The sequence below is a fragment of the Hyperolius riggenbachi genome, chromosome 10 (genome assembly GCF_040937935.1).
Source record: "Hyperolius riggenbachi isolate aHypRig1 chromosome 10, aHypRig1.pri, whole genome shotgun sequence".
Lineage (NCBI taxonomy): Eukaryota > Metazoa > Chordata > Amphibia > Anura > Hyperoliidae > Hyperolius > Hyperolius riggenbachi.
Window position 1 is genome coordinate 28,974,522 of NC_090655.1, and position 23,411 is coordinate 28,997,932.

Consider the following 23,411-nt stretch of genomic DNA (forward strand, 5'->3'; position numbering starts at 1 on the left):
CAGGCCTGGAGTTCGACACCTGTGATTTAGTGCAATGCAATACAGAGGACATTGAAATCATTTTTTTTGTCTTTTAGGTCACAAAGAAACAGATTCAGCCAACCTCTTCCTCAGCAACCACAAGAAAGTAAAATTTGTGGACACATCAGATACATACCACAAAGGAATTCCATTCAGTGGCACGGTAAACAAAACAATGTTGTGCTGATTTATGTGGATGTCAATACATCAAACTGCCATCTCTGTAACAAATAGTGATGAACAGAAATTATGCATCGTAATTCACATTTACACATCGTAATGCAAAATTTGGAATAATATAATTAATAATTAAATTTGTACGTAATTGTAGGCATTCGTAATTACGTATTCATTTCTTGCATAATTTATGCATCATTTTGTGCCAACTTAGGTGGCGAATAGCAGAGCTCCCATACATGCTATTGCTACCAAAACTGCTACATATGTTAGAGAGAATAGTGGGTACAAAATGTTTTTTTTTTAAAGACTATAGTTTTTGAGAAAATCGATTTTAAAAGATGCAAAGAAAAATGGTTTTTAAACTGTCATTTTTCTGCGTTTAAAAAACATTTTTCTTGCACATTTAAAATCGATTTTCTTAAAAACTACAAGATCTTTTTGAAAAAAAAATTCTGACTTGTACCCACTATTCTCGTTAACATATATAGCATATTTTAGTAGCAAAAGCATGTATGGGGGCCTTTGCCATTCGCCGCCAAAGTCTGCACAAAATTATGTATAAATTATGCATAAATGAATGCGTAATTATGAATGATTATACAAAATCAATTGAATTAACAATTTGTAATAATTCATAGGCATAAATGCGAAAAATGTACGTGAAATGCTGAATACAGTCATCACTGCTAATGAACTGCACAGTGTTTGCACATGCACTCAGTTATGCACAGTGTGTGAAAACCAGGGCTTAATGAGAAAAAATTTAAACAATAATTTTAAAAAATTATTAAATTATTATTTTATCTAAATATTATTATTTAAATTATGCAAAAAAACAGCCTAGCATTCCCTGCTGCCTCGGGATGAGCGCACAAATTTAGTAGCATAATATATTCCATTGTTTGTACCAAAATATCACAATTTTGAATTGAAAGTCAGAATTTGGAATTCATGGTGGTGTTTCGGTGCATAAATTCCAAAAACTAAATGAAATGCCATTCATGTGATGTGCAAACAGTTTTTTTGAGTAAAAATAAAATAAAAATTGTACTGAGCAATACTCAAGACTAGAGACATGAATGTGAAAATTGTAAGCGAAATGTGAAACTTTTAAGCAAAATTGTAACCTATTGAGAACATATTTTCCTAAATTCATTAAAATATATTTGCAATAAATTACAATTTTTACTCCCTGCATTGTTCTGCCGATTTTATCAAAACTATTGAAAATTAAATCAGCAACATCAGAAACTGTTTCTTCCGGCAACCTAACGACTGCACACATATCCTAGATGTTGCCTCCTCTGTAACCCCTTGAGCCCCAAGGTTTATACTCCCCTAGTGACCAGGCCCTTTGTTACAATCGGCACATTACAAATTTAACAGTTTATTGCTCGGTCATACAACTGAGCATCCAAATGAATTTTACCTCCTTTTCTTCTCACAAATAGAGCTTTCATTTGGTGCTATATGATTGCTGCTGCTCTTTTTAGTTTTTGTAATTAATAAAATACCTACATTTTGTAAAAAGAAATACATACAGAGAAGTTGAATGGCTACCCTCTAAATTGGCCCTAGACTAAGATACATAAATATGCTACTCAATACATAGACAAATGGCAAGGATTAGATTGTGAGCCCCTCAGAGGGACAGTTAAGTGACAAGACTATACTCTGTACCGCTCTGCGTAAGATGTCAGCGCTATATAAATATTTAAATATATAATTACCTAAAAAACAGCCTGCAGGTGCTGATCACTGGCTGGCAGGCTGATCACTGGGGTCCCCTGTGCGCAGTGACGGGAGAGCATGTTCGTGCAAACTCCTGTCAAATCCCATTCCTCATGAGATGACACACATATGCGCCCCAGAAGAAAGAGCGAGCTGTTGTCCTGCCGCAAACCTGCGTTAGGTGGACTCGGAAAGTGGCTAATTGCTTTCTCTCATTAAATTGAATGCTTCCTCTCTTCTCTCATCTCTCGATCCTGTCCTACCACAGGTTCTCTTGAGTCTTCACTCCATTGTCTTCTACCTTTTTCCAAACCTCTCTTCTTCCATCATGCCTTCCCAAACCTCTCTTCACCAATATCTAATGCTGTTCTTTGTCACTTTCAGGTTAAAGCAGTCGATGATAAAAACCAGCCCAAGGCTAACACAGCTATTGTGATATCGAAGGCTTCTGGAGAAGACCGTGATGATTCACCAAAATTTGAAATATTACACAAATTGGAGACTGACAAAGATGGATTGGCTCATTTTACACTCAAAACTGACTCTTGGGAACAGGGAGTCACGATAATTGTAAGTTGCTATTGTCAAATTCGATATTGTCTTTTCTCCATTTTTTTTCTTTTTGGTAACTTCTTTCTTTAAAAAATCCAGTAAAGGATTAGTGTTGCTTTAATATTAACAAAAAAAATTGTCCCAAATAGCATTTTGAAGAATGTTGCATTTGCTGTCAAAGAGACCTCCTGGCTACCTCCTATTTCCAAGACCTCCCCTTCCACAACAGTCTATATACTACCGTGTTTCCCAAAAATAAGACACTGTCTTATATTAATTTTTTCTCCAAAAGATGTGCTATGGCTTATTTTCAAAGGATGTTTTTCTATACAAAATGTATACACTTCATGCCATGCTGAAACACAAGCAGCATGCACAGAGCTTGTGGTTTGCAGATACTGGCTCTCACTTGCAAGAAATTGATTCTGCTGATCATGTGGGTACGAATCTATTTCTTGCAGGCTGAGAACTCTGCCAGGCTTCCCAGAGCTATGATAGGATAAGCTGTGTGTTCTGGTAAGAGGTGAAGAGGTGAAGTGCTGCTGATGCTTATCAAGACAGATCAGGAGGGCTGGCTCCAACAAAAACACAAATTGTCTGACACATATACAGGAGTGTAGAACTCATATTATACTGCTGCTCTTGTGTAGTCAGGCTATGTATTGAGCATGACTTGCTGGTGTCATGTGGGCTGCTGCTAGGGCTTACATTCGGGGGATGTCTTATAGTTCAAGCATGCTAGGAATTCCTGCTTGGGCTTATTCTCAGGGGATGTCTTACTTCAGAAGAAACACAGTATGTATGGTGTACAACAGCTCTACTATCTGTATAGGCTTCCAGCCTGCTAGTGCTTCTTCATGGAAAGCCCACGCTTCTATCCATTTCTGTGTGAAAAATCACATATCTATGGTTTGCAGTCAGGTGTGATAAGTGCTATTCATATATCCTTTCCTGTTCCTGTTGCTACAGGAATTTGGAGGTGCATTCACAGGAACAGGGGAGTCTACTAAGAGCTATGATCATACTTTTTCTTAAAGTAAACCTGGAGTGGGGAAACTTACTCCAGATTTGATACTTGCCTGAATAGAGGGTAGGCTCTACATAGCATAAAGCCTTCTCGTTCTTCCATCTGGCCCATCCCTCCAGCGCCGTCATCTGGTCTCTGGTAAGTGAGGAATATAAAATATGCTTCATTTCACATAGTAATTTGCAATTACAATGCAAAGTCGTAATTTGTAAATTTTGTCAAAGTTGTATTTTGGAGTAATTAGTTATGTCGAGTTTACTTGTAATTTCATGTTCAGTTTTGAGATTCCTTGTAATTTTGTGTAGTTTAACGTAATTATGTGAAAATTAAATGTAATTACATGCCAGTTGTTCCTAACTAGTCAAAATTGTGTGTAATCACGACTTAGCCATTATGAAAATAGTTGTAATTATGAAAATTGCAAATTACACAATTTTACATAATTTTTCATGATTATGATTTTGCGATTACAATCATAATTATGAAAATTAGGTGAAATTATGAAATTACAACATTCACCATTATGATCATCACTAGTCGCTATTTTAACCCTTTCAGCTTTTTGTAAGTACATTGGCAATCATTAAAACTACTGTCCCTGAGTAGTTCCTACTGCAGTAGTTCCTACTGATACCTACTAAGGAACTGTACATGCTCAGACGGACTCGTGTGGGGGGGGGGAGGGGGGTGTGAGTAGTTTTGAAGATTGCCCAAGTACTTACAAAGAGCATTTTAATGGAATAGCTACACCCAGGGATGGTACTGCAACAATGGGCTTGTCAGAGGAACAGGGAAGCTCTATGATATCCAGAACCTCCCCTCTACTTAGGTAAGTATTAAACCTAAAGTGAGTTTCCTTACTTAAGGCTTGCTTTAAAGTTCTGTTAGTAAAGGTTTCAAACAAGGATTTAGAATGGTACGGTTGATGTATGGGGTATACAGCATACAGACTACAGGCTTTGGAGGAGAAAGGCAAGTTAGTAATAGATGGACAGCCAGGAAGCAGGAAATTTGGGTGCCGACTGCATTGCAGACATTTGGGCCTAACTCCATAGGCATCCATGGACTTTTGGCTATATATGGAAATATAGGCATTGGAGATGCCCAATAATTTTTTGTTTTTTCCAGAAGATTTGCTTTTTTTTTTTTTTTTTGTGTCGAGGAGGACAGTTAAGGTTATGTGTTAGGAAAGGGGGGTTTAAGCTTTTTGGAGGGGTTTAAGGTTAGGTGTTGAAGAGGGGGGGGGGGAGTGCAGATTAGGCATCAGCAGGAGTGGTGGTTAGGGTTATTCATCAGAGGGGGAGGGCTCTGCGTGAGAATAGGGTTAGATTTAGCTGTAGTAAAACATCGGTGTCATATATACCGACATTTTACTAATGTAAATTTACTGTTAAATAGTAGAATAACGGTATGTGTTATTGATATTCTACTATCGCCTATATTACAGTACCCAAATTTCCCAATTTACCCAATTTATTTTGCATGCACGGCAGACGGCGGGGGTGATCATATCTCATGAGAGTAGCAAAATCAGTATGGTTTGAAGGTGCGTACACACGTCCAACTTTATGCCTGATTGTCATTTAAACCGGTCGTTTGAACAACTTGAAATGCAAACAACAAATTGTTCAAACGTCCTGTACACACTGAACAACAAAACGCCGGATATCCTAAATTACATGTCATTTAACCAACTTGAAAATGACAATGGACTGGATAAACAATGGATTAGATTAAAAGAATGATCAATTGACTGTATGTTTGAATGTCTATTAGATGGACAAACTACTATAAGTCGTTTATACACACATAGAGACTAGAGATGTGGCGAACATAGAATTTTCTGTTCGCGAGGGGGGAATGCTAACTTCCGCAAATGCTCGCAAACATGTGAATCCGGCGAACTGCCATAGACTTAAATGGGCAGGCCAATTTTACAACCTACAAAGACTGTTTCTGGCCACAGAAGTGATGGAAAAGTTGTTTCAAGGGTACTGTGGCATGCCAGAGAGGGATCCATGCCAAAAGTCCCACCAAAAATTATGGAGTTGATGCAAAGTTGAGTTTTAATCCCTAAAGGGCAGAAATCACATTATGAACAGCTCTGGGTGTTGGTGGGCTGTGGAGTGCCACACACAGAGAAATGCAATAGTACTATCAGAATACAGTGAAATAATATTGCACTGGAGTGGTTCTGTGCATGCAAATTAATGAGGCAACAACGATAGCAGTATTGTGCACACAGCTCTGGGTGTCGGTGGGCTGTGCAGTCACACACACAACAAAAAGGAGACTGATGTGCTATCCCTCAAAATAACTGTTTGGGGTGCTTTCACAGCAAGTGAGGAACAAGAACACAGGCTTAGCTAATGCTTTCCCTACCTATCTGCAGCAAGTCTGACCCTGCTCTCACTAACAGTCAGCAGCCAGCAGAGAATGAATCCAATATGGCCACCACAACTGCTTTTTGATAGGGGAGTGGGGGGCACAGGAAGGGGTGCTATCTGATTGGCTGCCATGTGTCTGCTGACTGTGAGGTTAGGGGTCAAAGTTTGGCTCCATGATGATGTATAGGGGGTGGCTCGAACATGCCATATGTTTGCAGTTCGTGGAGAACACGAACAGTGGAAGTTCACCAGATACTGGCCACCGGCGAACTGTTCGGGCCATCTCTGTTATCAGTTGGAAAATCAGGACGTGTGTACGTACCTTTACAGTTGAATTAATAATCAGGGAGTAATTTATGGCCGATTTTAAAAGTCTTACTCAGGGCATAAAGTCAATAAATCTCAAATGCCTCGACCTATTGTTAATCACCTGTCTTCTTTTCACATTATCCACGTAACCGTCATTGTCTCCCACAGGCTTCATATCCATTTGATGAAGATGAAACATTTGAGTTTAACCTCAAGAGCACGCAGGATGTCTTATGGCTTTGGCCCTACTACTCTCCAAGTGACAGCTCTCTGACTGTGCAATCTATATCAGACAGAATAGCATGTGACTCTGACCAGTCAGTGAAAGTTGAATATCGAATCAAGAAGGAGAACCTGGATGCTAAAGCAGACCACATCTCATTCTTCTATCATGTAAGTATCAGTATTTTTAGCAGTGCTGGGCCGAAATTACGCATGAGCGTAATTACGCATCGTAATTCAATGTAAATTTATGCGTAAGCGCTACGCATAACTTACGGTCTTACGCGTAATTATTTACGCGTAAGCAGTAATGTGGTATCGTAATTACACTGTCTACTGTAATTGCTAGGCATGCGTAATTTTACGAACACTTACGCGTAATTTTACGCTTAATTACTAACGTAAAAACTCCCCTTTTCTAAGAGTAGCCAATCAGTCAACATCCTAAGCAACCAATAGTATCTTCTCCCGCACTTCAGTATATAAGCGTAATGATATGTACGCAATAACTGTCACATTGACGGCTATTGCGTACATATCGTCCGTATGCGTCAAAAAATACGCATTAATGGGTATTACGGCACTACGCGTAACATCGTAGTGTAAGCGCCTACATGTAAGCGCCTACATTACGGTATCCTTACGCGTAACTGGGTAAGTTTACGCGTAATTACAGTGATGTTCCGTAGATAATTTCCTACGCCGTAACCGTAATGCGTAATCGCGTAAAATTACGCGTAATGATCCGTAAGCGTAGATTTTTCCATTACGACCAGCACTGATTTTTAGAGGTAAAAATTGGCTTATGCAAGTCCTTGGAAAAAGTTGGTGGTTGATGTTGAATTACTAATAGCAGCCACACAGAGTGGGACAATTTCACAATTAGTGAAATTACTGAGAGAAAACTGAAGTGTGTCACTTAGTAAAGCCTGGTACATGCTTTCAATTATGATTGAGCAGTGACTGACCAATTTTACCACTTCCATGTAGGACAAGGGTCAACAGATACTGAATAATAAGAGACGATAGTGTAGGTAAATCCTCCTTCTACATGGAGGCAGTAAAATTGGTCAGCTTTGGGCCAATCCTAATTGAAAGTGTGCACCAGACTTTATTGTTAACAGCTCTGCAAATGCCTATTTTTAGTTCAAGTGAACCTGTGAGAATAAATATTTTAAGGGTGCATACACAAATTTTGATGGCAAATCAGTGGCCAATTGTACAACCTATGTGTAGAATGAGGGTCAGCAGAGTTTTAAGACGCTGGAAATTTTTGCAGGTAAGCTCTCACACTGCATGGAAGTGGTAGAATGTGCCAATCATTGGCCAATTGAAATTGGATGTTTGTACCCGGCTTTAGATAATTACCTAAGTAGTGGGGAGCCTTTGGAGGCTGCAGAGGCTTTCCAGACCTTCCATCTATCATGCTCACCTTACTTCCAGTTGGGTCAACGAAGGCTATTGTGGAGTATTGCTCCTTAGAGGGCAACCAAAGTGACATGAGACATAATGAGATAAACATTTGTATGTACAGTGCCAAGCACAGAAATAACTACGCTGTGTTCCTTTTTTCCCCTTCTCGGCCTGAAAGAGTTAAAGATCAGGTATGCAAGGGACAATTTCTGTCCGGGTCAGGCCTGGGTCGGACTATAGTGTAACCCTCATTGATAAGGAATTACAGCCATAAAACACTTTCCTGTCTGTAAATGGCTTCTGAGAGCAGGAAAGAAATAAAAAGGGTCAATAGTTCATAGATTTGATTTGACATACTTCAATGCATGTGTCATTGAGCAGAGATAATGAAACACAAAAAATGTAAAAACTAGGATCTCTAAAAAAGTCATTTTTAGGAGAAGGAGGATAGATACAATTGTTTATCTCATTAGTTTATTTTCATCTTGGATGTCCTTAAGCTTTTCTGATGTAAATACGTTATTCTTGCTACCATAGGTGCTGTCCAAAGATGGAATCCATACTTATAAAGAGCATAAAGTTGATCTTTCTGAACAAACAAGTGAACCACGTAAGTACTGCATTAAAAATTGTGAAAGCATACATGTCATATAGTGTAAATTATTAATATTTAGTATCAATTAGTGATGCTCATACGGACTGAAATTTCTGCATTTCCAATTGGAAATCATAAAACGGAACTCAAAAATCAGATTTCTGCAACTCAGTAATTTTAGACCAATCATAGAACTTTGAAGCACTCGACCAACCAGAAAATGCAGAATTTTTCCACAAAAGGTGGATTACTGCGGTCGTTTAGTCCAATCACAAGATTTGGATACTACTGAGTATTCCTAAGTCTTGTGATAAGCCTAAAATTTCTGTGGTATTCCGATTATCAGAAATACCACGTAAATTTCTACATTCTCTGATTTGTCCAATACTTTAGACAATCAGAAAATACAAAAAAAAATAAAATTATAAAAAAAAGACTTATCGAAAATCAGCATTGACAGAAATCAGAATTTCTGCAGAATTGGAAATAGCCACCTTCGACCATCCCTAATATTTATATAGCACCAACATCTTCTGCAGCGCTTTACAGAGTATACATAGTTATATAACTAACTGTCCTCCAGAGGAACTCCCAATCTAATCCCTAACATATTCATGTGTCCTTCGTAGTCTAGGGCCCATTTTATAAAGAAGCCATGCTTTTGGGAGGCAAGAAGAGTGCATGGAGGAAACCCACGCAGACAGAGAACGTACAAACTCCAAGCAGATAGGGCTCTGGTTGGGATCCAAACCAGGGAACCACTGTAGTGATGAGCAGAAATGTTGTCTATGCCTAATTACACATCGTAATTCAAAATTACGCTTCGTAATCGTAATGCAAAATTTTGGGGAAAAGCAAATAATTTTGTATGTAATTGTAAGCATTCATAATCACGCTTGGATTTACGCATCATTCATGCGTAATTTGGTGCTGACTGTGCTGCTGAATAGCAAATCCCCCATGCACGCTATTGCTACCAAAATTGCTACATATGTTAAGGAGAATAGTGGGTATAAGTTGAATTGTTCAAAAAGGCCTTGTAGTTTTTGAGAAAATCGACAAAGAAAAATGTTTTTTAAACTGTTATTATTCTGTGTTTAAAGGGACTCCGAGCAGTGCAGTAACTATGGAAAGATGCATACCGTTTTGAAGCTCTCTTTCTCCTCTTTCCAACGATATATATACACCGCCGCCCTGCGCCCTTTAGTTTTCGCTATTTTTGTGATCGAAATCGTGGCGGTCGCGAAAATAACAAAAACTAAAAGGCGTAAGGGGGGGTTTATATATTGTTGGAAAGAGGAGAAAGAGAGCTTCAAAATGGTATGCATCTTTCCATAGTTACTTGTATTACACAGGACGACTTTTCCCCAAAGTCGGCAGCTCCATTCAGTGCAATGCAATGAAATATAAAGAACCCAGGGGGATATAATTACAAACATCATGCCGGTAGGTGTGAGGATATAATTAATTAGTTGTGGGTATGCTTAAAGGCATACCCACAGGCACTGCTCGGAGTCTCTTTAAAAGCCATTTTTCTTTGCCTTTTTAAAATTGAGTTTATAAAAAACTCCAGGGTCTTTTTGAAAAAAAAGTGTTTTTTAACTTGTACCAACTATTCTCTTTAACATATGTAGCAATAGCATGTATGGTGTGTTTGCTATACACCTCCAAAGTCAGCATGAAATTACGCGTAAATAATGCATAAATTCAAGCGTAAATGCAACATCAATTAAATTAACAATTTGTAATGGCATATAAGCGTAATTGCAAAAATGTACGCAAAATGTTGCATCATCGTAATTAGCTGATTATGATCATCACTGGGACCCTGCGTTTCAAGGCGAGAGTGCTATCCACTTTGCCACCCTGCCATATATCAGTATTGCTTTTAGTGCCATATTGTCAAGTTGTAAGATCTGTGCTTCCTGCAACTACACTTAGTCTACACTTATCTATCCCACTGCAAGATTTGCCATTCAGAAAGTGAGGTCTTGCAGCTCCACACCATCTGGTTCCCATAAACTACAAGTCATGAGCTGCATTACAACAGAATGTGGATGTATAATGACTGGCACAAGCTCTTATTCTTTTTTTAGTCCAGTTTCACACCAGAAACCTGTATTATCAGTGCGTTGTGATTGGATGATCGCATCGCACCACAACATTAAAATTAGTCTTTGGAGATTACTACGGCAATCACAGCAAAGGGAGGGAAAGAGGCTTCAGCCAATCAGGCTGCATAAGTTATGCTTGAGGGGAAAGAAAAGAAGAAAAAAAACCAGCATGCCCTGCAACTTCCTTTGTGCAGCAGATGTACCGAATAAGAGCCAGGGAAACTGGGGAATGATTGTTTATGGAGAAGAAAAGTAGGAGTGATTTTTAACTTTTGGATTGTCCTTGTCTTTTTTTGCTTCTTTACTTTCCCCTCAGACTTAACTAATATAGCCTGATTAGCTGAAGCTTCTTTCTCTCCTGTTTTCCCCTCCTATACCTCTCTGATTGGCCAATATTTCTCAATGCACTTTCTACTGCAGGGTTGGAGTGTCTGAAGATCACAAAAAAAAATCACTAAAAATCACTAAAATCAAAACATGGACATTGCAATACATATGTTATGTAAGTAGAGCAAGTATTTTTTCTGAGATAGTATTGCTGACAGCTCCTTTTTAAAGCAAAATAGAATTCAATAATTAGTCTTCCAGGATAAGGCCCCTATCTCACTCTTTAGTGTGATCCTTGGTCATATGGTTAATAAAACTTTACTAGCTCCTGCAGGCTCTTGCAGACCTTAAATGTTCCAATAATAATTTTGCCAATTTAAAAGAACTGGAAGAGCATACAAAAGCATACTAGAAATAGCAGTGTCCTGGTGCTTTCTCCTCACCTTTTAATCCCCTTGTTTCCCCCAAACAGTTAAAAAACCTTACACATAGAGCATGTTCATGATTCTACAATCAAAACCTCAAGTTCATAATGATAGATGAACATGTCTCACTGTTGTTCCTTGTTTAACCGCCAATCAGAGAAGTACGAATCGATCATTTGATACATGAAATGTGTGATTCTTGTATTATAGCAAACTGATTAAAACTTTATACCTTTCATCATTGAAAAAAAAATGTTTGAGAAGTGCCACATTTTCTTTTTTGGGAAGACGGACACCAAAGTAAGATGGAGTCAAACATGATTAGACATGTGGGGGAGATTTATCAATGCATTACCGACAGTTTTTTTTATTCTTAATCTGTTCTAACCAGCAGGGAGAACAGTTCTGCATGATAATAAGAACCTTCTTAAATCCTAGGTAATAGTGGCAATTTAGCATGAATTTCTAGAGCTGCACTATAGTTAAGAAAAGTGCAAATCCATCCCTGACTGGCACAGATTAAGAACTGCTTGAAAGCAGTTCTACAGCCTGTAGAACTGTAGGCTAGACATGATTGCAGAGTGCAGGCTAGACATGATTTGTGATGTGCTCCTCCCCCCTCCTGAATTCCTCCTCAGAGCCTGCTGCTATCAATACAGCAGGCGTGTTGGTTACCTCAGCAACAGCAATTCCCCTCACACACTGCACTGTCTGAGAGACCTTTCTAGCTCCTCCTATTTTAAAACAATTTTAGAAGAAATCTAATCTGCACTATCTAATGATTTTTTAAGATGCCTGAGACAGTCCTGCATGGATTTCTAAAAACCTACCAATATTTTGTCTCAGACACTCTTGATAAATGTCTCCCATAGATCAAAGACGGTAAAACTCAAGTCCTCGAGGCCTATATCCATGCCTGTGTGTATGGACTGAGAAATAGAGAAGTGTGTTCTGCTTGATGAACCACACATTTCCTGATTCACTCTCATCAATAAATTTAAGCTGTGCCAATAATATGTGAGGACCTCGGCCCTTGAAAACTGGAGTTCAACATCCCTGTGATGCTATTTGTATTGGGGAAACTTGTGTTTAATCATTTACCCTAAATTAAATGTATTTGTTTTATGTCCAGTTCTCCACAGCTCCTTCGTTATACCGATTCATGTTGGACGAGAACTGTCTCCATTCTTTTCTATTATTGTCCACACTGTTCTACCAAAAGGAGAAGCTCTCGTTGACCGGACCCCGTACAGAGTAGCACCATGTCTTAAGAACAAGGCAAGTAAACATTTTGATTTAAAATTACATACCAAAGTGGAATTGCTATAGAAATGTTTATTATAAAGGATCTTTCTGTTTTGATTTGTAACCAGTTATTTTATTTCAAAAGAAATTGTTTCTTTTTTCAGACTTTTATTATTATTATTATTTAGAATTTATATAGTGCTGACATCTTCCGCAGCGCTGTGCAGAGTATATTGTCTTGTCACTATGGCAGCAGTACTTTGTTTGAAGTGCAGACGGCCAACAAATCCCAGTCTTCCAGTATGAAATGTTATGTGTGCAGTCCCTCATAACTCTTGTTAATGCTTTTGCACACCAGGGACTGCACCAGCAATTGCTAGTATTCCGCATTTGCATATATATTTGTATGTTAACCTTAAAAATTAGGTAAGATAATAGCAATCTATTTTCGCCACAATGCTTGTACATTATAGAGGTCTTTTTTTTCAACAATAGTTTCCTATTGGTCATTACATTGATCAATGGGATTCCTTAAAATGGAGGAATCCCATTGGTTAGTGTAATGACCAATAGGAAGCCCCAGCAGTAAGTTCAAAGAGTACAGAATCTACTGCCAGGGCTCCCCTTTGGTCCATTAATTGAAGCAATGTGAATCTCTCTCTCTCTCTCTCTCTCTCTCTCTCTCTCTCTCTCTCTCTCTCTCTCTCTCTCTCTCTCTCTCTCTCTCTCTCTCTCTCTCTCTCTCTCTCTCTATATATATATATATATATATATATATATGTGTGTGTGTGTGTGTGTTATTTTTTTTTAAGATAGTATACTTGACAACTACTCTTTAACTGCTTTAGCTTTTATGCCGTAGCTCCTACGTCCAAAAAGGCATGCTGGACGTAGGAGCTACGTCCATCAAAAAAATGGTGCCGCGGGGGCTCACAGGGCCGCAACCGCCGGGGTGCGCAGGGCTGCATGTTAGCCCGGAGATCAATGAATGGAAAGCAGTTCCCATTAGAACAATCGCTGGTTTCTATGGAGAAGCCACAATCGTTCTGTTACACACCCCCTCTTCAATTCCTGTAAGCTTACAGGAAGTAAAAAAAAAAATTGGTTGAGGCCATCTTGTGGCCAAATAGTAAATTACATCTACATACATTTTTTTTAATGTTAAATGAATAGTCACACGTTTGCATTTAAAATGAACTGTTTATCTCCCACACCCAAAAATATTCAAATAAAAATTTTAATAAAAAAAATACAATCAAAAAAGCATAAATAGTTAGCTAAGGGTCTGAAGTTTATTAATATGCATGTCAAGAGGGTATATTACTATTATTTTTAAATTATAAGCTTGTAAGTAGTGATAGACGCAAAACTGAAAAATGCACCTTTATTTCCAAATAAAATATTGGCGCCATACATTGTGATAGGGACATAATTTAAATGGTGTACTAGCCGTGACAAATGGGCGAATAAAATATGTGTTTTAATTATGGTAGCACGTATTATTTTAAAGCTATTATGCCTGGAAACTGACAAAGAATTTTTCCCATTTTTTTTAACCACTTAATCCTATCTGGACCAATATATGCATCCAGATAGGCTTCACTGCTGCCTCTGCCTAGTGCACGCGATAGTGCATGCTCCCGCGTGTGCTCCTGCCGCCTTCCGTTAGCCCGGAGATCAATGAATGGGAACAAAGTTCTCGTCAACGAGACAGTTCTGTCTTTCACAAATCCTCTTCTGTCCCATTCACTCATTACTTCCGCTTTGCGGAGGAACTCTCTGCATGCAGAATTGAGCTGTGAGGGCATCTTGTGGCCAAATAGTAAAATTACATCTGTAAATAAAAATTTCCAGTTAATGACATTTTTTTTAACTTTTAAAATTAACCCCTTACCTGCCACACTCCCTGATAGGTACACATCATTTTTTTGTAAAAAAAAAAAAATCTATCTATCTATCTATCTATCTATATATATATATATATATATATATATATATATATATATATATATATATACAATAAAAAATTACATGAATAGCTACATTAGGGACTGAACTGTTTTTTTTAATATGTATGTAGTAAAGTATATTGCTGTTATTTAAATTATGTAATAAGTAATGGATGCAAATCTGAAAAAATGCACCTTTATTTCCGAATAAAATATCGGTGCCATACATTTAAATGGTGTAATAACCCAGGAAAATGGGAGAATAAAATAACTGGGACAAATGGAAAAATGGGAAAATAAAATACATGGGTTTTAATTACTGTAACAGGTATTATTTTAAAATTATAATGACCGAAAACTGATAAATAATGCATTTTTTCCATTTTTTTTAAATCTTCCTGTTAAAATGGATTTGTAATAAAATAATTCTTAGCAAAATGTACCACCCAAAGAAAGCCTAATTGGTGGCGAAAAAAACAAGATATAGATCATTTCATTGTGATAAGTAGTGATACAGTTATTGGCGAATGAATGGGAGGTGAAAGTTGCTCGGATGCATAAGGTGAAACGACACTAAAAGCTAAAGTAATATTCCTGTTAAAATGCATTTAGAATAAAATAGTTTTTAGCAAAATGTACCACCCAAAGAACGCCTGATTGGTGGCAGAAGAAACAAGATATAGATAATTTCCTTGTAATTAGTAGTGATAAAGTTATTGGCGAATGGATGGGAGGTGAAAATTGCTCAGATGCATAAGGTGAAAAAAACACTAAAGGCTGAAGTGGTTAAGGTAATTAGAAACAATAAAGCCAGTTCTGTGCTTCAATTTTGTTTTCAAATGTACCAAAATATTAGCTTACAGTTGATAATAAAAATGATGAAATAGACCAGGATTAGACAAGTAATAATTAACTGGAAACCTGAATTCATGCAGTTATGTTTGAATATGGTTACTATGCAGCTTGATGATGGTCAATTTTAGGTTTTGTTTTCAAGGCAAACATTGGATATTTATTCATGTTTTCTAATTTTTGCTATTCTTATACCAGGTTGAGCTCAAGTTCTCTAAAGAGCAAGTTCATCCTGGGGACAAGGTGGATCTGGGAGTGACGGCAGAGCCTGGGTCTTACTGCAGCGTGCGGTCCTTGGACAAAGGATTTCTGCTTCAACATCCCTTGGCAATTCATTCATTTGCAGAAACCTTTGTAAGTTTAGATCTCTTATCGTTTCCTTATGTCTCTCTTTCCCTACACAGGAGATCTCATGTGACATATGTCTGATTTACACAAATTAAAACACACACGTCAGCTATTTTTTTAGTGCTGGTCATCAGCGGGCTTGTGACTATTGACCAAAGTATCAAAAATGCTAATATCGAGAAATATTTTTGCAATATTGTCAAAGGAAGCACATTTTTCTTTCTGATCCAAATTTTCCTGGACAATGCAGGAAATCGTTAATTTGATTTCAAAAATCTTCAAAAGCACAAAAAAACATTTATTTTTAACCTTCTTGACGTTATGACTATTTCCAGATTGAGGGTCTAAAGCCATGCAATTTTTTTTACAAACTTTTAGACCCTAAAGACAAGAAAAAAACATACCACAGAGAGATCTGCAGCAGCTCCTGCATATAACTCACTCATGCACGGGATTACCATCTCGAGTCTGACTTACCGCTAAGGAGGTTTAGTGCAAAATTTGCAAAAAATCACAAACGTGCTACAAAATGATTTTTGATGACATTTTTGTCGAATTTTACATTATAATGCGAAAACAATATCGGCACTTTTACTCATCACTACTGGTCATGATGGGTAAACGTGCTTTCGTGAATTTTAAAGTAATTTTCAAAAGAAAGATTTTGATCATAATTATGATTTTGCAGATAACATTAATTTCTCATAACTTGTAAAAAGTTGTGTTTGCGAAATCCACTAACATATTTATTTTCATACAAATGCAATGAGGTCAAAGCGTACGCATGCCAAACTTGCTGAACTGCTGGCAATCTAAAGTCATTTTCACATCAGAATTAGGGATTTGAATTCCATGGAATAGAAATTTCTGCATTTCCGATTGGAATTTGGATTTCTGCGGAAATCTGATTTACTGTAACTTGTTAAAAATTTTTTTAAACAAAACAAGGCTTTTTTTAATGCTTGCAAAGAAGAAACATATTACAACAAGTTATTAAGCAGGTGGAAAATATATATATAGAGATGTATTTAACCTATTGCGGACCGCCGCGGTATAAATCTACGGCGGGCAGGGGCCGCTGCGGTTCTGACCGGACGTAAACTCTACGTCCCATTGACCGCGCGCCCCTGCCCTTCTCCGCCGCTGTCCCCGCTCGGTCTGCACGGAAATCTGCTGCCATGCCGCCTCTATGACGGCAGAGCACCGTGAGCCGGGCAGGAGCCGTTTTCATTGGCTCCCGGCCCTGTCATTCATGTAAGCCGTTCCCATTGGCTTACATGGAGTGACAGGGTCAGGAGCCAATGAAAGCGGCTCCTGACCGGCGCACAGCGCTCTGCCGTCATACCGACGGCAGAGAGAGCAGCCTGCAGCGGGGACAGAGCGACGTGCCCGGCGGGAGCGGCGGAGTTTAGCGGCGATTCGTCGGGAAGCGCCAGTTTACGGGACCAGCACCCTCCAGCCCCCTCTGGTCCTTAAGGGGGCAGAGGGTGCTGGTCCAGAAGTGGTTAAGTTACCAGATATATGTACTTGCGGATAAACAAAAAAATATGCTGAAAACCACATATTTATAAAGACATACTTGAGGTTTCGGCCTGAAACACAATTAACGCTAATATGAACATGTGTAAAGTATGTGGACTGGATGGGAGACTACAGGGACATAGAAGATGTACATATTTATAGCAGCAAGATTGTAAGGAGACATTGGGGCTTATTGATTGTTTTAACAGCACCAGACAGTGTGAGCGTATACGCACTTATATAGATGATTGAGTGATAGGGAGGTAGGGATACTTGTATATTAATGCTTCCACTTATCCCATATAAGATGAAATTTGCCTCTATGAATATAGATGAGTTTTTTTATATGGTAGGGAGGTACTCTGTTTATCCAGTTGGCGACTAGAGGGGGCGCGGGCGTCAGCCATCTGTAACTTGTTAATTTTAGCCCAATCACAGAAATCAGAAGCATTGGACCAATCAGATAATGTAGCATTTCTCTGCAAAAATTAGATTACTGCAGTCAGGGGCATAACTAGGCCCCACCGGGCCCCCTGCAGAATTTCAGAGCGCCCCCCCCCGGGGCCCGCTCGGGGCCGCTTTGTGGGGGCTAGAGGGGTGGCAGCATAATGGGAAAGCCATGGCCACAGTCGGCGGGGAGAGGGGAAGTTCCCCCCCTCTCCCTCACCTCGGGGCTCTCCTCTCTGCGCTCCCCTCCAGCTAGTAGGGAATGCTCATTCGGATTCCACGGAAATGCAATTTTCGAAATTACGATCGGCAATTGCATTTCCGCATCAGAATGCTGAAATCGGTAATGCAAGTGCAGTAGGCGGATTTCCGCCGGAAATTGCGGAAATTCCACCCGACTTTAACATCGATTTGCTCAAAAACTATAAGGTCTTTTTGAAAACTTTTTTTGCATATTGTTCACAAGATTCAGTTTAATAAACCCTGAAAATTTGGTGTTTCTAGGACTTAAGGGAGCTTTGCTATTAACCGCTAAAGTCGGCGGATTTTTACTATAAGGTAAAAATCTGCCGACTTTAGCGGTTAATAGCAAAGCCCCCTTATTATTCTGTTATTAAACAGAATCTTCTGAACAAGATGCAAAAAAAAGTTTTCAAAAAGACCTTATAGTTTTTGAGAAAATTTATGTTAAAGGTGGGCGGAATTTCCGCTATTTCCGGCGGAAATTCCGCATTGGAATGCGGAAATTGGTAGCGGAAAGCAGAATTGGTAATTGGCAATGGCGGAATGCGGATTTACCACGGAATCGGAAATTGGCATTCCGAGCATCCCTAGTTACAGCGTGGGCAGTGGGCAGCGGCAGTCAGATACATACCTTCCGTGCGTTCCACCGCATACTCCTCGCTCTAGCGGCTGACGTCACTTCCGGAAGTGACGTCACTTCCGGAAGTGACAACAGACGCTAGAGCGAGCACCCCCCCCCCTTCCCCCGTGGGAGCAGGGGCGGCAGGCCCTATTGTTACGCCAGTGACTGCAGTAATTTTAGACCAATCACAAGATTACATTTTTACCAATTTAGTAGCAGTAGGGTATTGTACCGTGTTAGCCATTAGTAAAAGCAAGAAGATTTAAATCAGGAGAATACCATTTATTGGCTAACTTAAAATAATAAAAATAAGCAAGCTTTCGGCTTTGCAGTCTTTGTCGGGCTTCGAATCTGTTTGCTTGCAAGCTGATGGAACAGACAGCTATATACATGCAACATCAAAGGGGTATACATTGTTATTTGTCAAGCATAAATACATGTCATTAAGATGCCTTAAGTGAAACAGAACATCTGAATGGGGTGGGAGGTTGTAAGCTGAGACAAGACTCCTTGTTTGCACAATGCTCACAGACTTGGGAGTTAGACTGTCTAATTTCCAATTTTCTGATTTCCATTTTTAAATGTCATCTTTTTGCATTTTCTGATGCAAAGAATGACAACTAACATACTCCTTGGAAATTGGAAAATCTGAAATCGAAAAAAATCAGAAAAACAGGAAATTGAAAACCGGAAATTGGAATTGGCAGAAATTGGAATTTCCACAGAATCAAAAACAGGCATTTCTGACTATCCCTTATCAGAATTGACTTTATTGTCTGTTTTCATCTGTACACAAACAGCTGTTTGCGGTGCGTTAAACAGTGAGTTTGGTCTGTCAGTGTGAACCAGTACACTAATTACACTCCCTGATTGATGTATACACATACAAGATGTTTTAAAGCACTTTAGGCCTCCAATTTAGCATAAAAAGTGATTTTTGCCCTTAAAACGCTGCTGTGCGTGAAATCCAGATTTTTCCCCAGGACTTTTGGCATGGGTATAGCTCTTGAGATTTCCTGCAATCTGGCATGCTAGTGGAAGATGCGAGGCCGTCAGGCTTAGGTAATTTGAGGGTCAAGAAAGAGTGGCTGAGTATGTCTGTGAATGAGTTCAGAGTAGTAGGCTGAGTAGGTATTGCAGATAATAAGCATTGTAATGAGAGAGCAGGAGCAGGAAACATGTGTAGAAGACCTCAAAAACAGGGAAGTATTGGGACAAGGGAATACACTTTGGGAATTAAAAGGTGAGGTTTTAAAAAGGACACCAGAAAACTAAAATACTGCTTGCCATGTGTGGCCTGTCTCAAACCTGGTGTTGCCATCAAGTTCCTATGTATGTGTTAGTAGTTGGTTAAGTGATTTAACGTCTTCCCTCATATTGCTTTTTAAATTGATTGTGTTACTACAGGGTAATCTCATAATAGCAAAACAGGAATCAGCTGCATCACAGTTTGTGGCCCGTTTCCAGGAGGCTCGGCAACATGAGTGCCCAGAAAACCAGACACTTGTAAATCGATATGAAATCGATCCTGCAAGGATGTTCGAGGTATGGTTGTACGTGTATTGCTAAACATACTCAAATGTTTTTCAAAGGGCATTTATGTTACTTTTTTATTTTAAACTATTTTAAATGTGTGCTCTTTTATGGGTCCTGCATGTAGCTAAACAAGAAATGTTACATATGTGCTAAAAGCAAGGTGAGAAAAGTAATATCAAAGTAAAGCTAGTTCAGAAGAAATTATTCAATTTTTTTTGTTTGTTAGTTTTTTGTTTTTTTTTACATGACAAGTGTTAAAAAAATGTTTTATAGGTAAGGGTCCTTATTCAATTGAATTTTTCCTTAGTTTTCTCACAGGAGATATTTTCACACAACACATTTTAGGCCCAGTGCAAAATACTAAAAAAACTTTGATATTGCATGTTCACATCTGTCACGGTAATTCTTTAATTTTTGACTACAGCTTAGGATTTAACTCCATTGTACCTAGCTAGCTGATCAACAAACTATGCACTAGGTCTTGTTCCCTCCATATTTAACTGGCTTTTGGTCTTTCTTACAAATCACCTTCAACTTTCAAGCTGTCAGGTTAGAAAAACACACACCCCCCACCCTTACCCTGGGCACTGGTGTCCACAGGACTGTGCATTAAGTCCTCTGCTCTACGCACTTTTCTCACATGAATCTAATTGCTCAAAAATTACTGTGCAGATAGGGGCAGAGCCGGGACAAGGTCCTCCAGCACCCAAGGCTGAGACACCAAAGTGCGCCCCTTCATCCCTTCCACTCCAGCTGTCACACACTGATTGCTATTAGACTAAGAGGCGCCCCAGGGCCCCAAACCCTCCAACACATTAATCTCTAGTTATCTGGCTAGCAGCCAGTCACTGCCATATATCCCCTTTTATTATTTCTCTTTGTTTCAAACACAATAGGGGAATGATAGCTGAGTGAGTTTTGCGCCCCCCTCCTACACTGCGCCCTGAGGCTGGAGCCTCTCTTGCCTCTGCCTGGGCCAGGCCTGGATAGGGGTGTAACTAGAAATCACTGGGCCCCACTGCAAAACTTTGTATGGGGCCCCCTCCCCTTGCACACTGAATAGGGACTGTCTACAAATCTTTGTCTACAAAACTTATGTCTACAAAACACTGTATGATTCATTATCAGTGTCTGAGCAGATGTAGTCATTCGAACAATTGTGCAGAAAACAGAAGGTTTTTTTCTCTCCTTGCCCTTAGTTGTCTGTCTCTTAGGACGGGGCCCACTATGGCTTCTGGGCCCCCCTGCAGCTGCATCCCTTGCAGGGTCTATTGTTATGCCCCTGTATGCAGAGAAGAATTATCTATAGGAGAAAACTCAAGAGAAAAAAATTGTTGCATATGGGCTTTGGTAAGAAATAGGTAAGGAACAATAAGCTATGACAAACATTTTGTGAATCAATCCCAAATTAGCATAGACTGAAGTACACACTCATCCAAGCAGACCTCAACTCTATAAAAACTTTCTATAATAGCCATAGTAAAGTTCATATTTATCATTATTGTGCTATTGGCAACAAACATAACATGTGTCCTCATCCATTTCTTTAATCCACATAGAATGTCCTGCATACAGGGCCGGATTTGTACTCTTTACTGCCGAAGGCCCATGTCACCAGCCTGTTTTCCCCTCCCACACCTCTTTTCCTCTCTGATTGGCCAATATTTCTCAATGCACTTTCTACTGCAGACCCGGGTGGGAGTGTCTGAATATTCGGAATGGGTGGACAATGCATACACAATCAGGCAGAGGAAAGTGAGGGAGATAATTATGTCAGGATTGGCTTCAAGATAGACACAGACAAAATGGAAAATCCTAAGGATCTGAAGGATTTTCTCTTGTTTTTTTCTATAGAGGCAAAAGATCGTCAGAACAGCCAGTCAGTTTGCATTGTTTAAAAAGAACCATATATGGCAACTTCCATGTTCCTCTCACTTCAGGTGTCCTTTAAGCCACCAGCAAGCAAGAAAATACTCAGGATAATGTTGGCAGCACTGTTTCACCTACTTTTTGTTACTTTTTAAACAGAAGATGAAAATTATCTTTTAGGAGAAAACTTAGAAGTAAAAGTAAATTGGACCAGGCCCCATGTTGCTTGCAAAACACCAATAAAATGTACATGCAATGGGTGAGCATGAATATTTTACCCACATTTTGTACATCGGACAATGGGTGTGATAGAACATAAGACATTTTGTTATATTCTAATGTGAACAGCATGCCCCAGTCCATGACTCTGGACTCGCAAACTTGCTCTGGGTCCTTCCTTACTTCATCATTAACTAAAGCTGAAGGACCAGATGGGGAGATGACACCTTCTGACGATGGGATATTTGACTCGTTTACAGGAGGTCTAATAACTTCTTTTATTGCAGGAGAATAATATTAAGATATTCACCAACACTCAGATCAGAAAACCACTGAAATGTGTCGAACAGGAGGAGGAGGTGGTTGCTCGTTCAGGAACCCTAAAGGCGGCCCAGTCAGGTACTTTCTTATGGCCACACTCCAAATTATTCTTTAGATAGAAAAAAAACAAGCATAGCCATTTTGATTTTTCATAAGATGTTCATTCTACATCCATCTCTTTTCCAAATACACACTTAAAGGACCACTATCGCGAAAAATTGTAAAATGTAACCACTTGAGGACCGCGGGGTTAAACCCCCCTAGTGACCAGGCCTTTTTTCATAAATTGGCCACTGCAGCTTTAAGGGCTTGCTGCAGGACCGCACAACAAAGCACACAAATGATTCCCCCCACCTCCTTTTCTCCCCACCAACAGAGCTCTCTGTTGGTGGGGTCTGATTGCTCCCCAGATGTTTGCTTTTTTAATATATTTTCCCTTTTTTTTAAATAAATTTACTTATTTTTAATTTAATTTTCCCTCCTTCCCTCCCTCCCCACCGTCAGCCTATCACAGCGATCGGTGGTGAAAGGCTTCAGCCTATCACCGCCAATCGCTTCTGTGTCGCCCAAGGAGACAGCCTTTTCACACAGCTGTCTCCACTACAGCGCTGCTGTAGATCACAGTGCTGTACAATGTTAATAGATGGCAGTTTCACTGTCTAACAGTCTCCGAGCAGGGATCGCCGCTGGCTGTGAAGGCGGAGACTGAAGGCGGAGCGGAGCCTTACGGAGCAGAGCGGAGATGCATCAGCAAGCGTTCTCCTGCAATCCCTATTTCAGGCCATTCACGCCAATTGGCATGGAGCAGTCCTGGGGCTGCTGCCGCGTTCACGCCAATGTGGCGTGGAGTGGTCGGCAAGCAGTTAAAATACATGTAAACACATACAAATCAGAAATACATTTCTTTCAGAATTTCTTCTTCCTATGTTGCTGTCA

General features: G+C 39.4%; 1 protein-coding gene across 1 annotated transcript in view; it reads left to right on the forward strand.

Moving 5' to 3' along the window:
• Positions 1-23,411, forward strand: part of LOC137536634 (alpha-2-macroglobulin-like) — a 143,179-nt gene that overhangs the window by 40,501 nt on the left and 79,267 nt on the right. Inside the window, exons 9-16 of the mRNA XM_068258884.1 lie at positions 78-184; positions 2,317-2,502; positions 6,376-6,600; positions 8,380-8,452; positions 12,436-12,581; positions 15,548-15,703; positions 19,938-20,075; positions 22,442-22,553. Coding sequence (XP_068114985.1) covers positions 78-184; positions 2,317-2,502; positions 6,376-6,600; positions 8,380-8,452; positions 12,436-12,581; positions 15,548-15,703; positions 19,938-20,075; positions 22,442-22,553 — 1,143 coding nt within the window. The remainder of the gene's footprint in view (positions 1-77; positions 185-2,316; positions 2,503-6,375; positions 6,601-8,379; positions 8,453-12,435; positions 12,582-15,547; positions 15,704-19,937; positions 20,076-22,441; positions 22,554-23,411) is intronic.